The following is a 20,966-nucleotide window of genomic DNA, read 5'->3' as shown; positions in this document are numbered from 1 at the left end:
TGTGCATGTGATCAGATGTACACCTCAGTGTCTCCCAAAGGTGAATTTATAAAAAAGAAAATACTACTTATTTTTATATGCAGCTTGATTCTTGTCGTGTACTGCAAGAACACAGTGCTATTGGCATTGTGAGACCTGGTTTTTCCTTCGGGAGCATCTCTTGATTTGTTTTAAATATAAGATACGGATTGTTTTTTGTGTTAAACCTTTTTGACTCATACTCCATAGATCTGTTTGTTACTTTGAACCATAGCATCTTCTGATATTGTGCCCAATGGTGATCATCATCCCTTGTGGGGTTTCCCTGTGCCAAAATGGGGAGCAGGCGCGCCCTCAGAAGTGAGTGCTACACCAGGAAGTGTATAAAATCATGCACTATATAAAAATATATACAATATTTAAATATATAATATATATATATATATATATATAGTTCCACCTTTGGGAGACACTAAGGTCAACGTATTATGACATGTTCAACACTCTGTATTGGTTTTTTCTATACTTTAGTAGTCACTTGACTACCTGTGGTTACTAGATAGTCTTCCTACATACTCTATGACAATGTTGGTGAACGTTTTTGGGCCTGGGTGCCCAATTTCTCCCCATCTTTCTTCTTTCTCTATCTCTCCTCCTCTTTATCTCTGTTTCTCTTTTTTATCGCTCCCCTTCTCTCTTCCATCTCTTTATAATCTGTTCTATTTCCATATCTCTCCCCTTATTCATTATCTCTCCCTTTCTATTTATCTCTCCCCCTTTTCCCCATCACTCATGTTTCTCATTCTCCCTCCCTTTCTTTTCTTCCCATCTCTCTTTTTCTCATTATCTCCCCATCTCTCCTCTTTCTCTTCTTCTCTTCCCTTTCTCTCTCCTCCACGTTATCTCCTCCCTATGTTTTCTCCATTACCACTCCATTTTCTTACTACCTCTCCTCTTTCTCACTGTCTATCTACTCTTTTCACCCCCATTTCTTACCTTTCTGAAGTCCTGTGGTATGAGCACGGTGTCTGTTCATACAGACCTCTGTTTTAGTGCCCCTTCACATCATATCCTGCGCCTTAACATCAAACTTCAGCCATCCAATAACAAGGAAGTTAAGGAAGGTATGTGAAAGTTTAGCAGAAGCCAACCCCCTAAATTTATAGATGATGATTACTGTTCACTGACTCATTTTCAGTATTTTATTGTACTTAAATGGAGTTGTAAAGTGGCTACTTTCCAGTTTGCTAATCAGCACATGTAAACAGGGCCGAACTGGAAATGAAAAGGAGCCATGGAAATATTTTGACACCAGCTCCATAATCGCATGGTCGAGCTCTTGTGCCCACACACCACACCCCTTATATATATTCTTATCTGAGTCACACTATTTGCCATCAAAATAGCTATAAATCATTATTTTTAAAATTATATTAAATTGTTCCTTAATGATAACAGAATGCCACATTATTAAAATCCCAGGAACCATATGTGTTAAAAGGCCTAAATAAGTAGTACTAGAAGTACAAGCTACATGTCTCATAGTGTCACCTTTGCTCCCAAATAGTGTGTGTGCCACTTTGCCCCAAACAGAATGCCTGTGCCAACTCTTCCCCCAAACAGCTTTCCTGTACCATTATTGCCACCAAACTGCCTGTCTGTGAACTATTTCCCCCAAACATCTTGCTTGTGCCATTTTTGCCCCAACCAGCTATCTTTGCCCCAAATAGTGCCCTTTTTGTCCCCAAGCAGCCTGTCTGTCCAATAGCATACCTGTTATTGTTGCCTCCCAAACACTTATATATCCATGTTGACACAAAATCACTTACATATCCACAGCCAGGCCCTGCATGTAGTGATACTGTGCAGTATTTGAGAAGTATAATCTCTGAGATGTGAATCCTATATACTGCAGGGTGGTACTTTACATGTGATGTCAACATGTGTCTTGGAAAAATGGACAATATATTCATCCTGTTTTGCTGCCAAGTGGTTTAAGTGTGGCACGAGCAGTCCAATGTATACATGAATTGCTTGTTATATTGCACATAATCGCTGAGTTCAGTAAATAACTCAAAAATACGGTTTTGATCTTAAGGATGAATAGTTGCCAAGTGATTTGATAGTGACACCAAAATCTGGAAATAAATACAGTGCCCTCATTTCATGTATAAATATGATAATCTCATGAGCCCTTGAACTAAGCAACTATGTCTGACTCACATCTATGCTACTTTCTTAGCTTCATATCTATACCACGTTTAGGTGTCTACGAGATGAATTGAATGATCTCATTGCATTATTCGTGTTTGTTTAATTATAGTTATATGCTTCTATCACTTCAGAATATAGGCAAAAGAATGTTGGCCCGTCAGTATTTTAACAGGGATGTGACATATGAGATGTTTCTAAATCATATCTTGAATGCATACAACTTGAAATAAATATTCATGATTACAACTGAAAAGGATAAGAGAATTTAAAGCATGTAAGAGTGAGTCACAACCAACTACCAAACTCTGATGGGCCAAGAATAATAAATCATGTTAAATATTTTGTTAATATTAACTCTGCAAACAGCTTCTAATTTGAATTACTTAATCAAACTACTTAATTTAATTAAATATATTATATTATTAATTTGATTTAAATTAATTAAATATACACACTGTTTTTATCCCATGGCTTTGCAATGGTAATATGGTAAATAACATCTATATTAGTGATTCATAATCACTGTTCTTTTTATTTTATAAATCATATTGAACAAAATATTTGACTAAATGGAAACAAATGTTTCATGGTGTTTTTCAAATAAAATTTTTGCAAAATGTGTTTAACACAAATTTGTCTGGATCTGCAGAGGAACATACATTGTTTATGCATGCACAATGTTATCAATTTAATCGGTGACCTTTTTCACTTATATCTTACAAAAAAGACATGCAAACCCTGAAACTTGCACTCTGTGAGAATCATATTGTATAAAGTGCTTGCTGCACAGTCAGGGGTTGAAAGTAATAACACATATAGTTCTAGGTTTCCTTCAACTGAATGATCATGTATTTGGAACACATGCTGTGCTTGGTACGCTACGCAGACACAAGTTCCAAAAAAGTCACATTAAAGTGAACAACAAAAGGTGATACAACCATTGTTTATTTCGGTGTTGTTGCAAAAAACATACTAGCTATATAACTATCCCTAGACTTATGAAACCAGAATCTGTGATTTGATGCAGCAGTAATCTTTTACGGTAACCCTACCTTTCAGGTGACAAGAGGCTTTTGATATTATTGTTATCACTAGCTAGAACTGTTGATGAAGCAAAATTATATCAAATGATTATAAATAAAATTAAATGGTTAAGTGAAGTTCAGCAGTAACGGGTATAACAAAATGAGGAGTACTAGAAATAAAGGACCTAACTCAAGGTAGACTGAAGGGTAATGTGTGACAGTTTTACTTTACAGATATAAGTAAATACCTCAACTAGACTTGACTGATGCAATGTCAATGTGGTCATTAGATTATAGTAAAACCAAGACACAGACATTGACACAGAGGCATTGAAATAAAAGGCCACAGTGTTTTTGAACATTCTGACAATTTATTTTAAGGCAAACTGTCATAAAACATATGAATCAACTGATAAAACTTGTTAGCTTAAAGGCACACTCTAGCCATCATATGCACTTTAATGCATATGATAGCTGCATGATCCCTTTAAATTATCATGTGATCAGTTTTTCAAATGCATGAGGGGATTCTGCAGATTGCCCGAAATGCATTTGCCCCTTTCCCCACCCACAACTAAATGCCCTGCATGAGAAGTATTTAGGAGAATGCATTTCCCTGTACGTGATGTCAGGGCCGCCCCCCGCTCCCTGGTATACAGTCACACTTCACTCCAACAACAAAAATCCCACAGAACAAAAGGTCCAGCACCCAGATTACATCTACAGGACATGCCTGAATACCCTAGATGGCCCAGCATGATGTATTCACTTCAGCTCCAGCACTGGCTCTGCTGAACACTGCATGCAGGGGGTCTGTGTAGACCTCAGTACGTATGTTTAAAGTCTACCCGTAGATTTTAATGGGAGCACTTTTCTGCCACTGATTTGTTGTTAAATTGTCAATGAGTGACTGGACATCCTCTCATTGATGTCATGGGAAGTACTTAACTGTTACGGATTTACAGCTTAAGCAGGAGAGAAATGTATCTAACATTTATTAAAAGCATTTAAAATACCCAAGGGGTGTCTAATTTAATAAAAAAAATGAATGGTTTGATGGGGTAAATTGGAGTGGTCGGGTTGAAACATAGGGCAAAGGCACAGACTGACCAAAATGGAGAAAAAATTAACTTTCCAAATGTGGCATTTTAAAACCCAAACAACCCGACAAACCCATGCATGTGGGGTATCACTGTACTCGGTAGATGTTGCTGAACACGTATTGGGGTACTGTTTGATAGTGACGCATAGCAGCAGCTATGAATTCATCCCTGAAGTACAAATGCTGGTGGTAGAATCTCATGCATGAAAGGGGTTAAAATACCAGCATTTGAAATACCTAGTTTTCAAAATTGTATGGTTTGATGGGGTAAATTGAATTATTCAGCTTCAAAGATAATCCAATTTGGACATGAGGGCGGTAGGACCAGATGTTAAAGTTTCAAGTTGAAAAATGTGCCATTTTAAATCCCAAATAACCTGACAAACCCATGCGTGTGGGATATCACTGCACTCAGCAAATGTTGCTGAACACATATTGGGATGTTTCATAATTACTACCACAAACTTTTACAAAGGCTGGTGGAAGAATCTAATGAATGAAAAGGGTTAAAATACCAGCATTTGAAATACCTTGGGGTGTCTAGTTTTCAAGAATATATGGTTTGATGGGGTAAATTGAATTAGCTGGCTTCAAAGATGTTCCAAAGAGGAGATGGAGGCAGAATGACCAGATTTTGAAAAAAAGGTTTGGAAATCATAAAACGCTACTTTTACTTATTGCCCTATAACTTACAAAAAAACAGCAAAAAAAACATAAAAACATTGGGTATTTCTAAACTCAGGACAGAATCTATTAAGCTAGTTTTTTTACTTGCTTTTGTAGGTGAGTAAAAGATTTTTCAAATACAAGTGCCAAATTTTCACAATCTTTTATTATTTTGTTTATAGTAAATAAGATGATATGATCAAACTAATGGTATCTGAAGAAAGCCCACCTTGTCCTGAAAAACAATATATAACTTGTGTGAGTACACTAAATGGGTGAGGAGAAAATTACAGCTGAACACAAGCACCGCAAAAGTGTTAAAACAGCGTCGGTCCCAAAGGGTACAAAAAGAAAAAATAAGCACGGTCCTTAAGGGGTTAATGTGCACTCTTCTACAGTAAGCGTGTCAGAGCCACTAAACTCTCCCTTTAAACTTGCTAATTAATGCAATCTTGATGACTGGCTTGTGTCTCTGAGACTACTGACATAGCCACCGGTGTAACATCTGTGGCACCTTGGATATACTGCTTGCCACTCACCAGGAATCCAGCCTAGGGTGAATCCTGTACCTAGCTACTAGTGCTTGTGCCACTCAAACTAGCTGTGCCTCAGACAGTTAAGCTCCACACTAATGCTAGCTCTCAGGGACACCCCACATGCTTGTGGCAAATCCGTGTGGCAGATTTACCAAAGACTTTGTAACTTAATGAATTTCTATGTACTTATGCAGCCATGTTAATACTAAACTAATGGGCTGTTAAACACAATTCACAGCAAGCTCTAACTACCATGACACATTCAATTTACCTGGAAATTAGTATGATACAGTGGGCCAACCATTTCTGAATGCTGCTTAATAGCCTGTTCTAAGCTCACAAGTGCAGCCTACATAAATTGCTGCCAAGACTGTCTGTCCTACTGCTACACTGTAATCTGTATTGCCCTAAAACGAAAAACTACATATACATATATGTATACATATAATGATCATTCTATGCACCGCCATGGAACCGTTGCATCAATTCCTAATTCCAGGGCTGTTCTTTTAGTGCAAGTAATTCAGGCAGTACTAGATTCCAGTATGAAGTATATGTAATGCTAATCTAAGTGTGGATTTAAAGTGTGTGTGTCAGTCTCTTAAATTTGTAAAAATCCCCCCTCCTCATATACATTAACCCAGTCTGAGTTTATAGCTGATACAATGCTATGGACTAACTCAGGAAAAGAAAATTAAGTATAATAATTCCCCTCCCCATTTTACTACAGAAATATAACTTAACAAATAATTCTATTTTCCACTACCTCCAAGTTAAAAATTGTACAAATAAACATGTACAAATGAACCCAAATTCCAGGTATTTATTCTAAGTGTACAGAATATGTAAAAATAAAAGCAGGAGACAAAGACATGTTATCAATGATAGGTAGATGGGAGAAAGATTTGCAAATACCAATCTCAACAACTGAATGGTTAAGTGGGTTTAGGAAATGACTCCCCAGGATCCACGATCTTTCCCTACTTGAGTCGCAGTTTAAGACCATGAAAAGATGGTACTTGGTACCAACCCGGGTGGCTAAGATGTTTCCAGATTCTTCTAGATTATGTTGGAGATGCGGCCAATGGGAGGGTACATATTTACATACCGTATTTGCTCGATTATAAGACAAGGTTTTTTCCAGAGCAAATGCTCTGAAAAATACCCCTCGTCTTATAATCGAGGTCGTCTTCTAATCAGACCTCATTCTGCTTCGGCCGTGCTGTTTACCGGGCTTTAATCGCGAGCAGCGTCTCTGCTATTAGCAGCAGGAAACAGGAAGCTAGCACAGTCCTCACATAAATCTACCTCCCCCCTCCTTTCTCTGGGGGCGGGGCCAGAGAAGTTGCTCTCACAGCCGGGCCCCTGCAGAAGTCTGCGAGTGGGAGATCTGCAGTTCAGGTAAGGGGGTGGGGGGTTTGAGCGTGTGTGTGTATGTGTGATTAATGGAATGAATGAGTATTTAAATGTTTGTGAATGAGTGTGTGTGTGTGATAGCATGGATGTGTAAGGGGGGTGGGGGTGGTAGCATGGCATTGGGAGGCTGTAATCACACTTCTAACATCCCCAGGTTCCAGCATGTACTGGCTGCCTTGGCTTGATAGGAGTGTGATTGCTGTTAGCAGTATATATATATATATATATATATATCTCCAGAAATGCATTTTAACCCCCTATATGCCACTCAGCCCCATGATATGCCTTTTAACCCCCTATATGTCAGAGTGTATAAGGCATATCATGGGGCAGAGGGGCATATAGGGGGTTAAAAGGCATATCATGGGGCACAGTGGCATATAGGAGGATATAAGACATTTCTGGAGGCAGAGTGGCATATAGAGGGTTAAAAGGCACATCATGGGGCAGAGTGGCAAGCCTGGGGGCAGATATCTTATATTCAGGCTTTTTGATTTTTTCCTAAATTAATATTTTGATTTTGGGGGGTCGTCTTATAATCAGGGTCGTCTTATAAGCAAATACGGTATTTGGTGGTCATGTCCAAAGGTGGCGAGATTCTGGGCGGAGACTTTGGATTATTTAAAAAGAATAGACAACATTATTATACCAAATTCTCCATCGTCTATTTAACTACATATAGGATGGCCCCCTCAAAGCCAAGTACAAAGGAATCTAACGATACATTCTTGCATAGCAGCCAAGAGAATTATTGCTAAGGAATGGAAACAGACTAGAGATTTTAATTGGTCCCACTTAGAGAATCAACTGAAATTCCAAATTTATATGGAAAAAGAAGTATAACGACTTTCACATAACTCTTTTAAAATAACACATATCTGGGAGCTATGTCTTAAAAAAAATAGAGTAGATTAAATCAGGCATCTTCTCTTGAGCAAAAATAGATCTACCTCACATAGACGCATTTAAAGAAACAGGACTTATTATCCCCATCTCCATCTCGCTTAAGATCCTCATGATTTATATTGTTTTGGTTCGTCATAAAGTATTCGGTCCATCAATTAGCGTGAATTGGATTATACTGTACTGGTAAAATAATAATAATTAATAATAAAATCTTGTGTTAAGTGTTATTATAAAAAGTCTAATAAAAAAGATTTAAAAAAAAGAGTTGAAACCATTGCTGCTTGCTTAATTTACGTTAATAAGATATCAACAGATGTAGTTTTTTAATGATAACCTGATTACATTTATCTGCCACTTATTGGCTAAAATATTTGTAGAATAAGAAGCCATGGCTATACAAGAAACTGTAAGTGTGGTGTCTATACATTAGTATGTAATTTAGCATTTGTATAGCATAGGTTTCTCTACCAGTCTTGGGGCTGGAACCAATTGGCCACTGCCGCCAGATGCTTGCATCAGCCATACACCCAAACACATACTCATACACTCGACACTCTGCTGCTGCTTGGACCCTGCTTAGCATCCGGTTCCAGCAGCAGACTGGTTCAGTGGTAAGGGTCAAACTGGGCTGGTCTTGCTTCCTGAAATCTGACAAGCCTTGTACAAAGTCAGCAGAATGGAGTGCATTGGATGTTGTTCGAAACATAATGCTTCAAAAGCGGATGGGGGTCTACTAAAGTTCAAAACTTGAAATTGCCAATATGTGTCACGATCATGTGTTATGATATTGCATCAAGTGGTACGATATGGCAGTCAAGGAGGCAGTGAGTTTATGCCTGGTAGAATCCAAGATATATGGTATCAGAGTGAATGACTTCAGTTTTGGGAAACAAATTAGAGCAATTCACCCCTAAAAGAAAAGATATATATATATATATATATATATATATATATATATATATACATATATATATATATATATATATATATATATATATATATTGCACAGTGCAGTGTTTTAAGTGTATAAATTGTATATATATTTATATTTAGGAAGAGATAGTATTAAAATTGTTTCAACAATAATTTCAACAGTTTATATTTAAACTGTTTATATTTAACTCATTTCGTTAAGAGAATAAACAATGGATGCTAAACAAAAGTGTTTCTATTTTTCTTGACAACCGTGGCACAAAATATGTTTGTTGCTATTGTAGCAACTATCCTCTCTTCTGTGCTTCTGTGTCTTGCAGGGGTACCAAATTGTTGTAAATGATATAAGCAATTATTTATTTTCTATTTGTTTCTTAGAAGTTTTTGAATTTTGCCTATACGCTAATAAAACGTTAGTTGAGATGAGAACTTGATTGTTAATGACTGTTGCTCTGAAATACTGTATGTGTCTGCACAGTGTAAAGAAATGTTTTTAAAAATATTTTTAAAAAATATTGCTTTTCATGTAAATCCAGCTTAAAAGTACACATCTATGCTCACAGACACACAAAAGTATAAATCCATGCTCACAGACACACAATTACACATCTATGCTTATATATACACACAAACACATATACATACATCCCACCAGGCTCCCTCACTCCTGCCCCTGCTTACCTCTCACCCCAGATATGCTCCTGTCTCCCCGTGCTGGTTCAAAATAGTTTAGAAAGGGCCCTTCCGACCTGGATGGGTGTGTTGGGGATGGCCTGCTGCAGTCATTATGGGTCAATCAGTAATCAAATAATTGCTAATCATAAATGCTTATACACATGATCTTAATAGATCATTGAAGTTAATTAGATTTTAATATACGTTGAGTTATTTGAGAAATGTGGCTTCTTAAGGGGTGGATATCTGTAGAAGGGAAGATATTTCGAGCACTGTATGGAACTATTAAGGTTCTAATTGAGAGGTTTATTGTGAGATGGTGAAGTTAGGTCGGGGTAGTTGTACTTGGTGTATCTGTTCAGTGTATCAGTGACATAATGGATCAGCTAACAAGTAAAATCCATGTTTGTTAAACTTAAGCTTAGCAGGATGCCTTAAAAATGAAACTAACTATACCAAAGATTGACATTTAAAATAAGAAAATATATTATTTATTTTTTATGCAAACACACAATGTTTTAACATATTAGAGTCTATGTAAAGCGCAATGTTCATATACATTATGAACTGTGCCCCAAATCAGATTAAAAATAGCTGTTCTGAATTTGACATCTCTGTCATAGGAGGAATCTGCTCAAGATTTCACTATATTTCTATATAATTTTCAAATGTCTCCTGTGAGAAAATGTTCATGATTATGTACCTTAAATTGTGAATGTACTTTTCATGTTTAATTATTCAAGAAACACTGATGAATATGTCACACCACACATTTCGTTCAACATGCTAATTGCCTCATACTTCCAGTATTACAGATAACTTTATGACAGGATTTCAAAATAAAAAGGGAAGCACTTTCCAACTGCATTTTATTTACGAAATAAATTAAATTACATTGTACCAGATCCTTACACATTCTGTGTATACTGTATGATGTGTGATTTTGCAATCTCATTTTTTTGTTATCGTCTACTTTGTGACAACTAAACAACTGAGAATGTAGATATAATGGCTGTTACTGAGACATGGTATAATGAGAAAAATTACTGGGGCATATCAATACCGGGGTACTCTTTATATAGAAAAGACAGAAAGGGGAAGGGGTGGCCCTATATGTGAAAAATAACATAAAATCTAACTCAGGGAGAACATAGAGTCGGTTTGGGTTACAGTACAATTTGGCAAAAGTAAAGTAACTCGTGTAGGTGTGATTTATAGACCCCCCCCCCAGGACAAGTAGAAGAACTAGATAATCTACTAGTGGAGGAAATAGCTAAAATGACAGTGAAGGGGGATGTTATAATCATGGGTGACTTTAATCTTCCTGATGTGAACTGGAAATCCAAAGTAGCTGGTTGTGCCCGGAGTGCAGATATTCTAAACTCCCTACTGGGATTATCTTTAAAACAAGTAGTTGAGGAACCAACTCATAAGGAGGCCATATTGGATTTAGTGTTCACAAATGGAGATTTGTTAACGGATATGTCACACCACACAAAAACTGACTTTTCTAAAATGAGAATATGTGTAAAGGAATCAGACTGGGGCGATATGAATGGAGTCCGGGAGAAATGGGATTATTTAAAAGTTGTATTATTGAAGATAACAGAAAATTGTATTAGGCTGGTCAGTAAAAGTTCTCCGCAGAAGTGGCCAAAATCATAAAAGACAAGAAGTTAGCCTTTAGTAGATACAAAAATACCCAAAGTGAGGAAGATAGACTGATCTATAAAATTAGGCAGAAAGATGCAAAGAAAGTTATAAGATCTGCCAAATCACATGCAGAAGAGAGAATGGCCCTGTCAGTAAAAAAGGGAGCTAAAACATTTTTTTAGATATATAAATGAGAAAAGGAAAGTAAAACAAGGATTAGTTAGATTAAAAACAAAAGAAGGAATGTATGTAGAAGAGGATAAAGGTCTAGCTGACTGACTCAATGAATATTTAGTTTTTACAAATGAAAATGAGGGAATGGGACCTCAGGAAAAAAGACTAAGTAATTCAAAATATGTGAGTTTATCGAGACAGAGGTTCTACTTAAGTTGTCTAAGGTAAAGAGAAATAAGTCAATGGGGCCTGATGGGATACACCCCAAGTTATTAAAAGAGCTTGGTGGTATACTAGCAAAACCGTTAACTGATTTATTTAACGAATCATTGGTAACCGGAGTCGTCCCAGGGGATTGGAAATTAGCGATTGTTGTGCCCATTCACAAAAAAGGGAGTAGGGAGGAGTCGGGCAACTACAGGGCAGTTAGTCTTACATCTGTAGTGGGGAAATTAATGGAAACTATGTTAAAGGACAGGATTGTTGGACATCTGAAGTCACATAGGTTTCAAGATCAAAAACAACATGAGTTTATCTCAGGAAGATCATGCCAAACAAATCTTATTGATTTTTTTGATTGGGTGACTAAAGTAATTGATCGCGGTGGTGCAGTAGACATTGCGTATCTGGATTTCAGTAAGGCCTTTGACACTGTCCCACATAGAAGACTTATAAATAAACTGCAATCTCTGGGTTTAGATCCCAATATTGTTGAATGGATTAAGCAGTGGCTGAGTGACAGAAAACAGAGGGTTGTAGTCAATGGAGTATATTCAGAGCAAGGTCTTGTAACCAGTGGGATACCTCAGGGATCTGTACTTGGACCCATTCTCTTTAATATTTTTATTAGTGATATTGCAGATGGTCTTGTTGGAAAGGTATGTTTATTTGCCGACGACACAAAAAATTGCAACAGGGTTGATGTTCCTGGAGGGAGAAGCCAAATGGCAAACGATTTAGGTAAACTGGAAGCATGGTCAGAGCTGTGGCAACTGGCATTTAATGTGGATAAATGCAAAGTAATGCATCTGGGGCATAAAAACCCAAGGGCAGAGTATAGAATATTTGATACTGTCCTAACCTCAATGTGCAAGGAAATGGATTTAGGGGTAATTATATCTGAGGATTTAAAGGTAGGTAGCAGAATGCTTGGTTGTATAGCAAGAGGTATTAGCAGTAGAAAGAGGGAAGTGCTCATGCTGTTGTACAGATCACTAGCGAGACCTCACTTGGAGTATTGTGTACAGTACTGGAGACCGTATCTTCAGAAGGATATAGATATGTTGGAGAAAGTTCAGAGAAGGGCTACTAAAATGGTTCTTGGAATACAGGATACACCTTGCCAGGACAGGTTAAAGGATCTTAACCTATATAGCCTGAAAGAAAGACGTGAAAGGGGGGGATATGATAGAAACATTTAAATACTTAAAGGGAATCCACAAAATAAAGGAAGAGAGTTTATTGAAAAATAGAAATACTACCACAACAAGAGGACATAAGCTAGAGGGGCAGAGATTTAATGTTAACATCAGGAATTATTACTTTACGGAAAGGGTAGTGGACGCATGGAATAGCCTTCCAGCAGAAGTGGTAGATGTTAATACAGTAAAGACATTTAAGCAAGCATGGGATAGGCATAAGGCCAAGCTAGATATAGAATAAGAGCAGGTACTAAGGAAAGTACTCAGAGGTTGGGCAGACTGGATGGGCCTAATGGTTCTTATCTGCCGTCACTTTCTATGTTTCTATGTTTTTTTCCCTTAGATTCCCCATTCGCTTACATGTTGTCTCTTCTTCTGTACTAAATTCTTCTTTAACAATGTTTCCCAGATATAAAGAATATTTTGCTGAAACATAAATTAGGTAATGTTGAAGCAAAATATATAGTTTGAAAAATAAGAATGGAAAGAAATAAAAAGGGAACAGTGAATTGTAGTGACAGTGGAAGATGAGTGATAAATTATGCTTTAAATAAATAAAATAAACCTAATTTCCTTCTATTAGTTCACTATTAGTCTAGCCGGTATAGTCTGCTGGCTGCATCTCTTCTGTTCTAGGGTAGAAATTTACATTTTCTGCCATTTTTTTAATATAAGTTTTCATACATCTCTATTTGTGGGCCAGCTTTCATGACAGAACTTCCTAATCCTTTGTGTTTTGTTTTTGTTATATTGTTTGTACAATTGTATTTAATCTCTCTTATATTGCATTTACATAGAAATTCTGGTATAAATTGTTAGGAATCATAGGTTTGGTATGCTTTTACTAATACAAATTTACTGGAATCATACACAGTAGCTAGGATGAAGAAGAAGAGTGTAAAGAGAAGATGATAAAGACTGGAGAAGCTGGAGCATAGGAGGAAGGGAAAAATTTCATGAGAAAAAAAATTGAGTGAATGGGCGACTCTAAAACCTGAGTCGCCCATTCACTCAAACATACACAATGAAAAAAATTAATAATCTTGCCTCTTATTTGATGTATTACTATATAATTTAGTGCCCTCTCCTGCAAGCATTAACATATGAAAGGCATTGGCTTCTACCAGTTTAGAGCTCTAGGCAGTCACCCAGCTTGTCTATATAGTTGGACCAGCCCTGGAGTTCTGGACCTTAGCTTCATATAAGAATTGCAGCCATGTTATATATAAGTTGATCTGGGTAAGAAGGGTTAGATGAACATGTAGAGAATGACACAATACGGTATAATTGAGCTACATATATGCTATAGTATTAAACACTTTTGAAATGTGTTTCTATTATGAACAAAACCTTTTGTGTTCAAACCTAACCATTGGGGCAATTCACTTCAAGTACGGCAATAACACTCGTGGAGGGGTGTGTTTTAAACAGAAGGAGCTTACATTGAAAGCTAAAAAGCTTTTCTGTGATTCCTTTATATATATATATATATATATCTATATATCTATATATATATCTATATATATATATAGATATATATATATATATATAGTTTGGATTATTTAATAAATGTTCGTATGTTGAATGTAAAAATGAAGCTAGCTAAAATCAAAGCCAAATAAATATTGCCTAAGCCCTATATACTCTTACCCAGCTGCTTTTCAACGTACGTGCATGCTTGTGGCTTCCCTCCCCATATCAAGGTCAGTGCCACTTGTATCATGAGCAGTCTGTAGGAGTATCCAGTTGTTTGAAGGCAGTTAAATATGTAATTGGTACATTGGTCTCCTTAGTTCTACATGGTCTGATCAGCACTGATTGAGTTAAGCCTTCCCACTCTAACACCTACTCACTCTAACATCATACACAAACACACACTCTCACTCTAACACCATACACATACCTGGACATACACACACACATACACTTTCTACCTCTCCCTTTCTCTTCCTCTATCCCAGGCACCACTAACCATAGGCTTGCCCACTAATGCTCTATACTCTGATACATACCCTTACTTACCCCATACATTAACCCACACACATACTACTAACATACATGTTCATGCTAACACTATACATAAACACACACTCTGACAGTATACACTCATACACACACATGCTAACACCATAACACACACACTAAGACCATTTGGTAACACATACACTAACTGTGTATGTGAACACACATTAACGCCTACAAGAACACACATGACATGCTAACACTGTAACACCATTACCTTTAATATGCACACACCTACTCTCCCCTCCTCACAGCTCTCCTTCCTTTTTAACTTAGACAGAGCCCTTATCTGCCATGCAGCTTGCACTCTCTGCCCAAACTGCTGGGCAACTAATGCAAGGTCACGCAACATGTAATTTTGCTGGGCTCTTTAGTTTTTGAAATTCCTGCGTTCCATGCACCAGCTCCACCTGCCTTAGTACACCCCCAGCTGGTATAGTCCCATTAGTCCACCCCTAAGTGGATATGTGATGTTATACATCTGGGTCATCTGATTTCCACACACATGTGAGAGGAGAGGTCAAACTTTAACATAGGTATATAACATAGGTTAATATTACTTGTGTGAGGTTGGTGTCTGAGTTTTAAATATGTGTGAGAATTGTGAGATGTATTTCCATGTGGTCAAACCGTGACATTTAATAATACTCGTGTGAGGTTGTGTCATTGGATGTCTGAGTGTTAAATGTCTGTGAGCATTGTGAGGTGTATTTCCATGTGTCTGAGCATTCTCTGAGTACATGCCTCTATTGTTGTCAGTAGAGTTGTGTGAGTGTATATTATTTTTGTTCTTGTGTCTCTGAGTGCTGCCAGTTATGTTATTGTGTGCTTATTGTTAGTGTCAACTGTATTGGTAGTGCATTGGCCCACCTTGTTACTGCTCTGTTTTTTCTTTCTGTTTATATAAATATTTTAGTCTGTGTTACCAATTTTATTTATCTTCTCGCTTTTCCCTACTGCATCATTATTTTTCCATCCCGTTTGTAATTTTATATTTTAATGCCCTCTTGTAATTCCTTACAAATCACACTCAGTTGTGTGTCGTCTCTTTACCTTTTCTATTCACATTCTCTTTTTTTGCATCCCTTCAATTTGTAGCAAAATTAAGGGATACGTATGGTATGTAGGATAGGTTGCTTGGGGGTTGCTATGTATTTGTGGATGAAAGGATCAGACAGTATTTAATAATATCCCACTGCATTATTCACTATGTTGCAAAATAAAAACACACAGTAAGAGAATCAGACAAATTATCTATCTTAAATCACAATATTTCAAGTTTATTTCATTGTGTTTTCCTGTCTAATTTTGCGTATTCAGTTTTTCTTCTTCCATTATACCTCTTGCTCTTGCCAGCCTCAATACCTTCAACCGTGTTCTCATTCTTAACATTAACATATTAATGTTATCTTCACCCTTGTACACCATCATCTTTGTAACTTCCTACTAGCACCTATATTGTTTTTTATTGTCCCTTTGTTTTCTTTCTACATCCTTGTTGCTTCATGTCTTTACTTATTATGGATTCCTTTCTGCCAATACTTCTCTCTTCTCTCTCTCCTCTCTTTCTCTCTCTCTCTCTCTCTGACTCTCTTTACATATTCCTCTCTGCTTACTGCTAAATCCTCCAACATCTCCCCCCTTTCATCCCTCTTCTAATTATTTCCAAATCTCTGCTTCTTGTTCCCCACCTCCTCCTTTCTCTTCCTCTCTTCTCCTTATGTATCTCTCACTCTGTTTGGGTTAGTGTCTCTTCCTGTCTGCCTTGTGACTCTTACCATTGCTGCTTGTGACAGTCCCTTCATCTCTGTTCTTCACCTGTGTGTGCTCTTTTCTACATCCTTCAAATACCACTTAATTTGTGTTGTCCCTGGATCTGTCCTCCCTTCTACATACACCTGTCTGCATCTCTCTATCATTGCATCTTTTCAATCTGTCCTTACTATCTCTGGTACTCTCTCTCCCATTTCTCTCTCCCCCACCTTCTTTCTCTTCTCATCTCACCCCTCCCCCCTTCTCTCTTTCTCCTCCCTCCCTCCTTCCTCTTTCCCTCTGCAGCACACACGGGCTGATCTCTCTCTCTATTTCCACTGCTGTTGATTATTCTCATCTCGATTTTTTTAATCCTCTTTTGTTTTTATTTTTTTGCATGGATGAGAGAATATTGAGCATTTCATAGCAATTTCATTTTTGAGTGTGGTAGAGAATGTTTGAAGACCCTTTCTGAAGATACAGGAGAATCTGAAACGCAATATTTGTGTGGTGAATCTGTTTTTTCCTATGCCACAATCCTCCTTTCCTCCTCCATTTCTCTCTTTTGCTGTCCATGATGTTGAACTCTCTACAGCGTTTTCGGATAAGATTTATCTACAGTGAAGGCTTTCCAGAATAACGCAGGGCACTTATTTAATCCCTTGTTGTTTGCATTTATGGATGTCAGAATAACGAACATGAAGGACTAATTTTTTTTGTACAATTTTGGGGGTACCCCCCAATCAAGCCCAAATCAAATCAAGGATCGTCTGTGTTTTTCTAGCTATTTTAAATTTCTGGTGAATTTTTAGTCTGGAATCCATGGATGCTGGAGGGGGCTGAAGCCCACAGATGTAACCCCCGACTTCCTTCCCAGACAGAAGAATTCCCCCTCCCAATCAGGGTCTAAAAGGGGGAGATAACAGAAAATGGGGGTCAGCATGAAATGCTGATTTGGGAACGGAGAGGCGTTTGCTTGCCCCTTCTCCTGGCCCCCAGAGGAGCATCAGACAGCCCCCTGGGGGTCATGGCCAATCTCGGCCACTGGGCTCGGACCCTTTTGCCCCTCGGCCTCCTGGCACTTGCCAGGGTATCTGACACAGCACGGGTATCATCCAGCCTCAGTACCACTCACCATGTGCATCACTTCCATAACAAGCACGGGACAGTCCCCATCGCCATTAACAGGACCCCATTCTTAACCAGGGGAGGCCATGGTGAGTATACCATGGAAACAAATGAGGGGGGGTCCTATACCTTTCTTTCAGCAAGCAAGCCTGTGATGTAAAAAAAAAGCTTTGATCTATCACATTCAAAACATTTTGTGATCAACAATCCAGGATCAACAATGTGGGATCACAGTGTTGATTGGGATTGCAGATACTTTAACAAGGTAATTTTAAGATGGCTGCATTGATTATATATATGTGAAGACCTAGAAAACTGAGGATGCAATTCCTAGTACAGGATACACATACTCTATGATGGGCTGTAGCAACAAGGGCATATTTTTATGTAATTCATTGTGTTCTGATTGATGTTTGTTTGATCTATGTGAGTACTTGTAATGTAAATTCTATATTATATTGAATGTCACAATTTTGTATAAAGTATCTTTTTACGTGTATCGGTATTTTCTATCACTAATGCATATGGATGCTTTTTTCAATCTAGGCACTGTATTAGTGTCAGCATTTTAAACACCGATGCACATGATGGTGCCTCTTAAAAAATAGATGATTTATTTTAGAATGGAAATTTACATGCAGGAATATAGAATTCCTGCTTTATTAATAATAGCTATGGATATTCCTAGTAACAATTGTGGAAATAAAGATATTATTTTACTGCATGTTGTTAAACAAAGAACAACATTTTGGTCTGGTATTTTTAGTTTTCTTTTACTTCCTTTTTGTTCTGTGAATAATGTGGGATTATTTAGTTTTTACTTAAATAGAAAACATTTAACTGGTTCTGTACGTTGTCCTGTGATCTTGAGTAGTAATCATATTTGGAAAGAGAATGGTGAATCTTATTGTGCAAGGCACATTTTTAAACATGAAATCTTTAAAAAGAAATAATAATTATAATAATAATAATAATATTGTGTATATGATTTTATCGACTTCCTTTGTGAGTTAAAAAAAATAGAAATGGATATTTTTTGCATTTTATTACTACGAGGCAGCCATATTGAGGGAAATAGCCATTGATTTTTGTAGGGGGGATGGGGGTGTGCATACACAGGTTGATTATAAGGCATCCTTAAAATGTGTTAGCATCTATATGAAATATGGTATTAACAAATTATTGTTTAATTTTTTTTCTACTTTTAGCATCATTTTGGTTGGTTCCTTAGTATGTCAGATTTCATTTTTAAAGGTGTGGATATAAACAACACACTGATGACATTTTTCTGTTTTATGTTAGATTTATTTGGGGGGGTTTTATTTATGATACCTTTTTATTAAGTCAGGATTGAAATTCTTAAAATACTAGAAATTGGACACCATTTGTAGTGGCTAATGTTTTAAAGCAAGGTAGCTTCACCAATGTAAATACAAATTAAAGTACAAATTATTTAATTGTGTGAATATATTCAAAGTGGATAATCCAAGAATAGGTGAAAACTGAAAAAATGAACATATAAATATATATATATATATATATTGTGACACAAGGTCTGGTAAAGTGGTAGATGGCAGGTATATTAGACCAGCCTTGGTCAATAGTAGTCTGCCTTAAAATATGTCCCAGGGAAAGATGTTTGACTACAAACTGCACTACTGGCAGTTTGCAAAACATGGTAAGGGTCCCTGGGGCGGAGCATCTGGAAGAGCAGGGTGGGCCAGTGCTCCAACAGCACTAATTGCTGTATTGATCCAGTCCAGAGCCTGCGTTCTGGACAGGAGCTCCACAGGTGTGGGGTAAGTAGCAGCTCACCTGTGGTTGATTAATTAGCAGGCAGAAGGTAAAAGGGTTTGAGCCTGATTCAGAGAGGAAGCCACTGTTATGCCAGCTAGGAGAGCTGATAAACTGAGGGGTGGTTTCTCTCTGCAAAGCCATATTGATGGTAAATTGTGACCTGTTTTGTTCTAAGCGAAGACTGTTATTCTGCTTACAACTGCTGCGGTTTGTTCCTTTAAAATAAACATTGAAGCTGAGCTGGATGTGTCCTGGACTTCATTTACCCTAGAAGACTGTGGTTACAGCCAAGATCCTTGACAAAAGTCCCAAGGAAAAGGGAGGCTTGTCACAATATATATATATATATATATATATATCAAATCTGTGAAACTGGCCATCATTATGTGATGGTGGTCACCATCTATGGCCTAGTATTTCTGTATCATCATTTTATGATTTGCTGGGTATTTACACTCCGTGACTAAACATACATGGACACTTGATCATCACACCTGTATGTGATTGTTGGACATGTCCTTCCAAAACCATGAGCATTAATATGGAGCCCCCTATTTGCATCTCTAACAGCATCCACTTTTCTGGGAAGGCTTGCCACAAAATTGTGGAGTGTGTCTGTGGGAATTTGTCCTCATTCAGTCAAAATTGCATTTGTGAGGTTAGGCACTGGTGTTGGACAACAAGATCTGACTCGCAATCAGAGTTCCACTTCATCCTAAAGTTGTTTAATGGGGTTTAGTTCAGGGCTCTGTGCAGGCCACTCGAGTTCTTCCACACCAGACTTGTCAAACCATGTCTTTATGGGCCTTGCTTTGTGCCCCAAACTGGTGCCACAAAGTGAGAAGCACACAACGTTTAAAAATATCATTGTATGATGTAACATTAACCTTCACTGGAACTAAGGGGCCTAGCCTAAACCCTGAAAAACAGCCCCAGACCATTATCCCTCCTACACTAAACTTTAGATACCAGTAGGTACTGGTAGGTAGCATTCTCCTGGCACCAAAATTCATTAATCAGACTCCAGACCGTGAAGTGTGATTCATTACTCCAGAGAATATGTTTCCACCACTCCAGTTGATACTTGACATTGCATATAGTGATTGTTGGCTTGTGTGTAGCTACTCAGCCATGGAAACCCATTTCATGAAGCTCCTGACACACAGTGCTTGTGCAGATGTTGCTTCCAGAGGCAGTTTGGAACTCTGTAGTGAGTGACAGGCCATTTTTTGTACCATGCACTTCAGCACTGACTACTACTTTGCCACTTAGCTGCTGTTACTCCTAGACACTTCTAGCAGGGCGGAAATATCACAAACCAACATGTAGCAAAGAGGGCACCATGTTTAAAGTCACTGAGCTCCTCACCATGACCCATTCTACTACCGATGTATGCCTATGGAAATGGCATGTCTATGTGCTTGATTTTATATACCTGTTAATAATAAGTGTGGCTGGAACATCTAAACTCAGTAATTAGAAAAGTTGTTCACATACCTTTGGTCATATAGGGTAGATTTTGCCATAGTGATATCACATACATCTAAATTATTTGAAAAGTAGTTGC

General features: G+C 37.6%; 1 protein-coding gene across 11 annotated transcripts in view; it reads left to right on the top strand.

The window, feature by feature from the left end:
• Positions 1-20,966, top strand: part of NRXN2 (neurexin 2) — a 200,491-nt gene that overhangs the window by 98,305 nt on the left and 81,220 nt on the right. For 2 of the 11 annotated variants that reach the window (XM_053449723.1, XM_053449721.1), the window contains exon 1: positions 16,605-17,691. The exons of 7 other annotated variants lie outside the window; for them this stretch is intronic. In XM_053449723.1, the coding sequence (XP_053305698.1) occupies positions 17,421-17,691 (271 nt within the window). In that variant the 5' untranslated portion in view covers positions 16,605-17,420. Of the gene's footprint in view, positions 1-16,601; positions 17,692-20,966 lie in introns of those variants that run through there. 2 more of the 11 variants (XM_053449720.1, XM_053449722.1) reach the window with 2 other exon arrangements.

The sequence above is a fragment of the Spea bombifrons genome, chromosome 10 (genome assembly GCF_027358695.1).
Source record: "Spea bombifrons isolate aSpeBom1 chromosome 10, aSpeBom1.2.pri, whole genome shotgun sequence".
Taxonomy (NCBI): Eukaryota; Metazoa; Chordata; class Amphibia; order Anura; family Pelobatidae; genus Spea; species Spea bombifrons.
The sequence above is the reverse complement of the archived record's forward strand: the minus strand, read 5'-3'. Positions and strand labels throughout refer to the sequence as shown.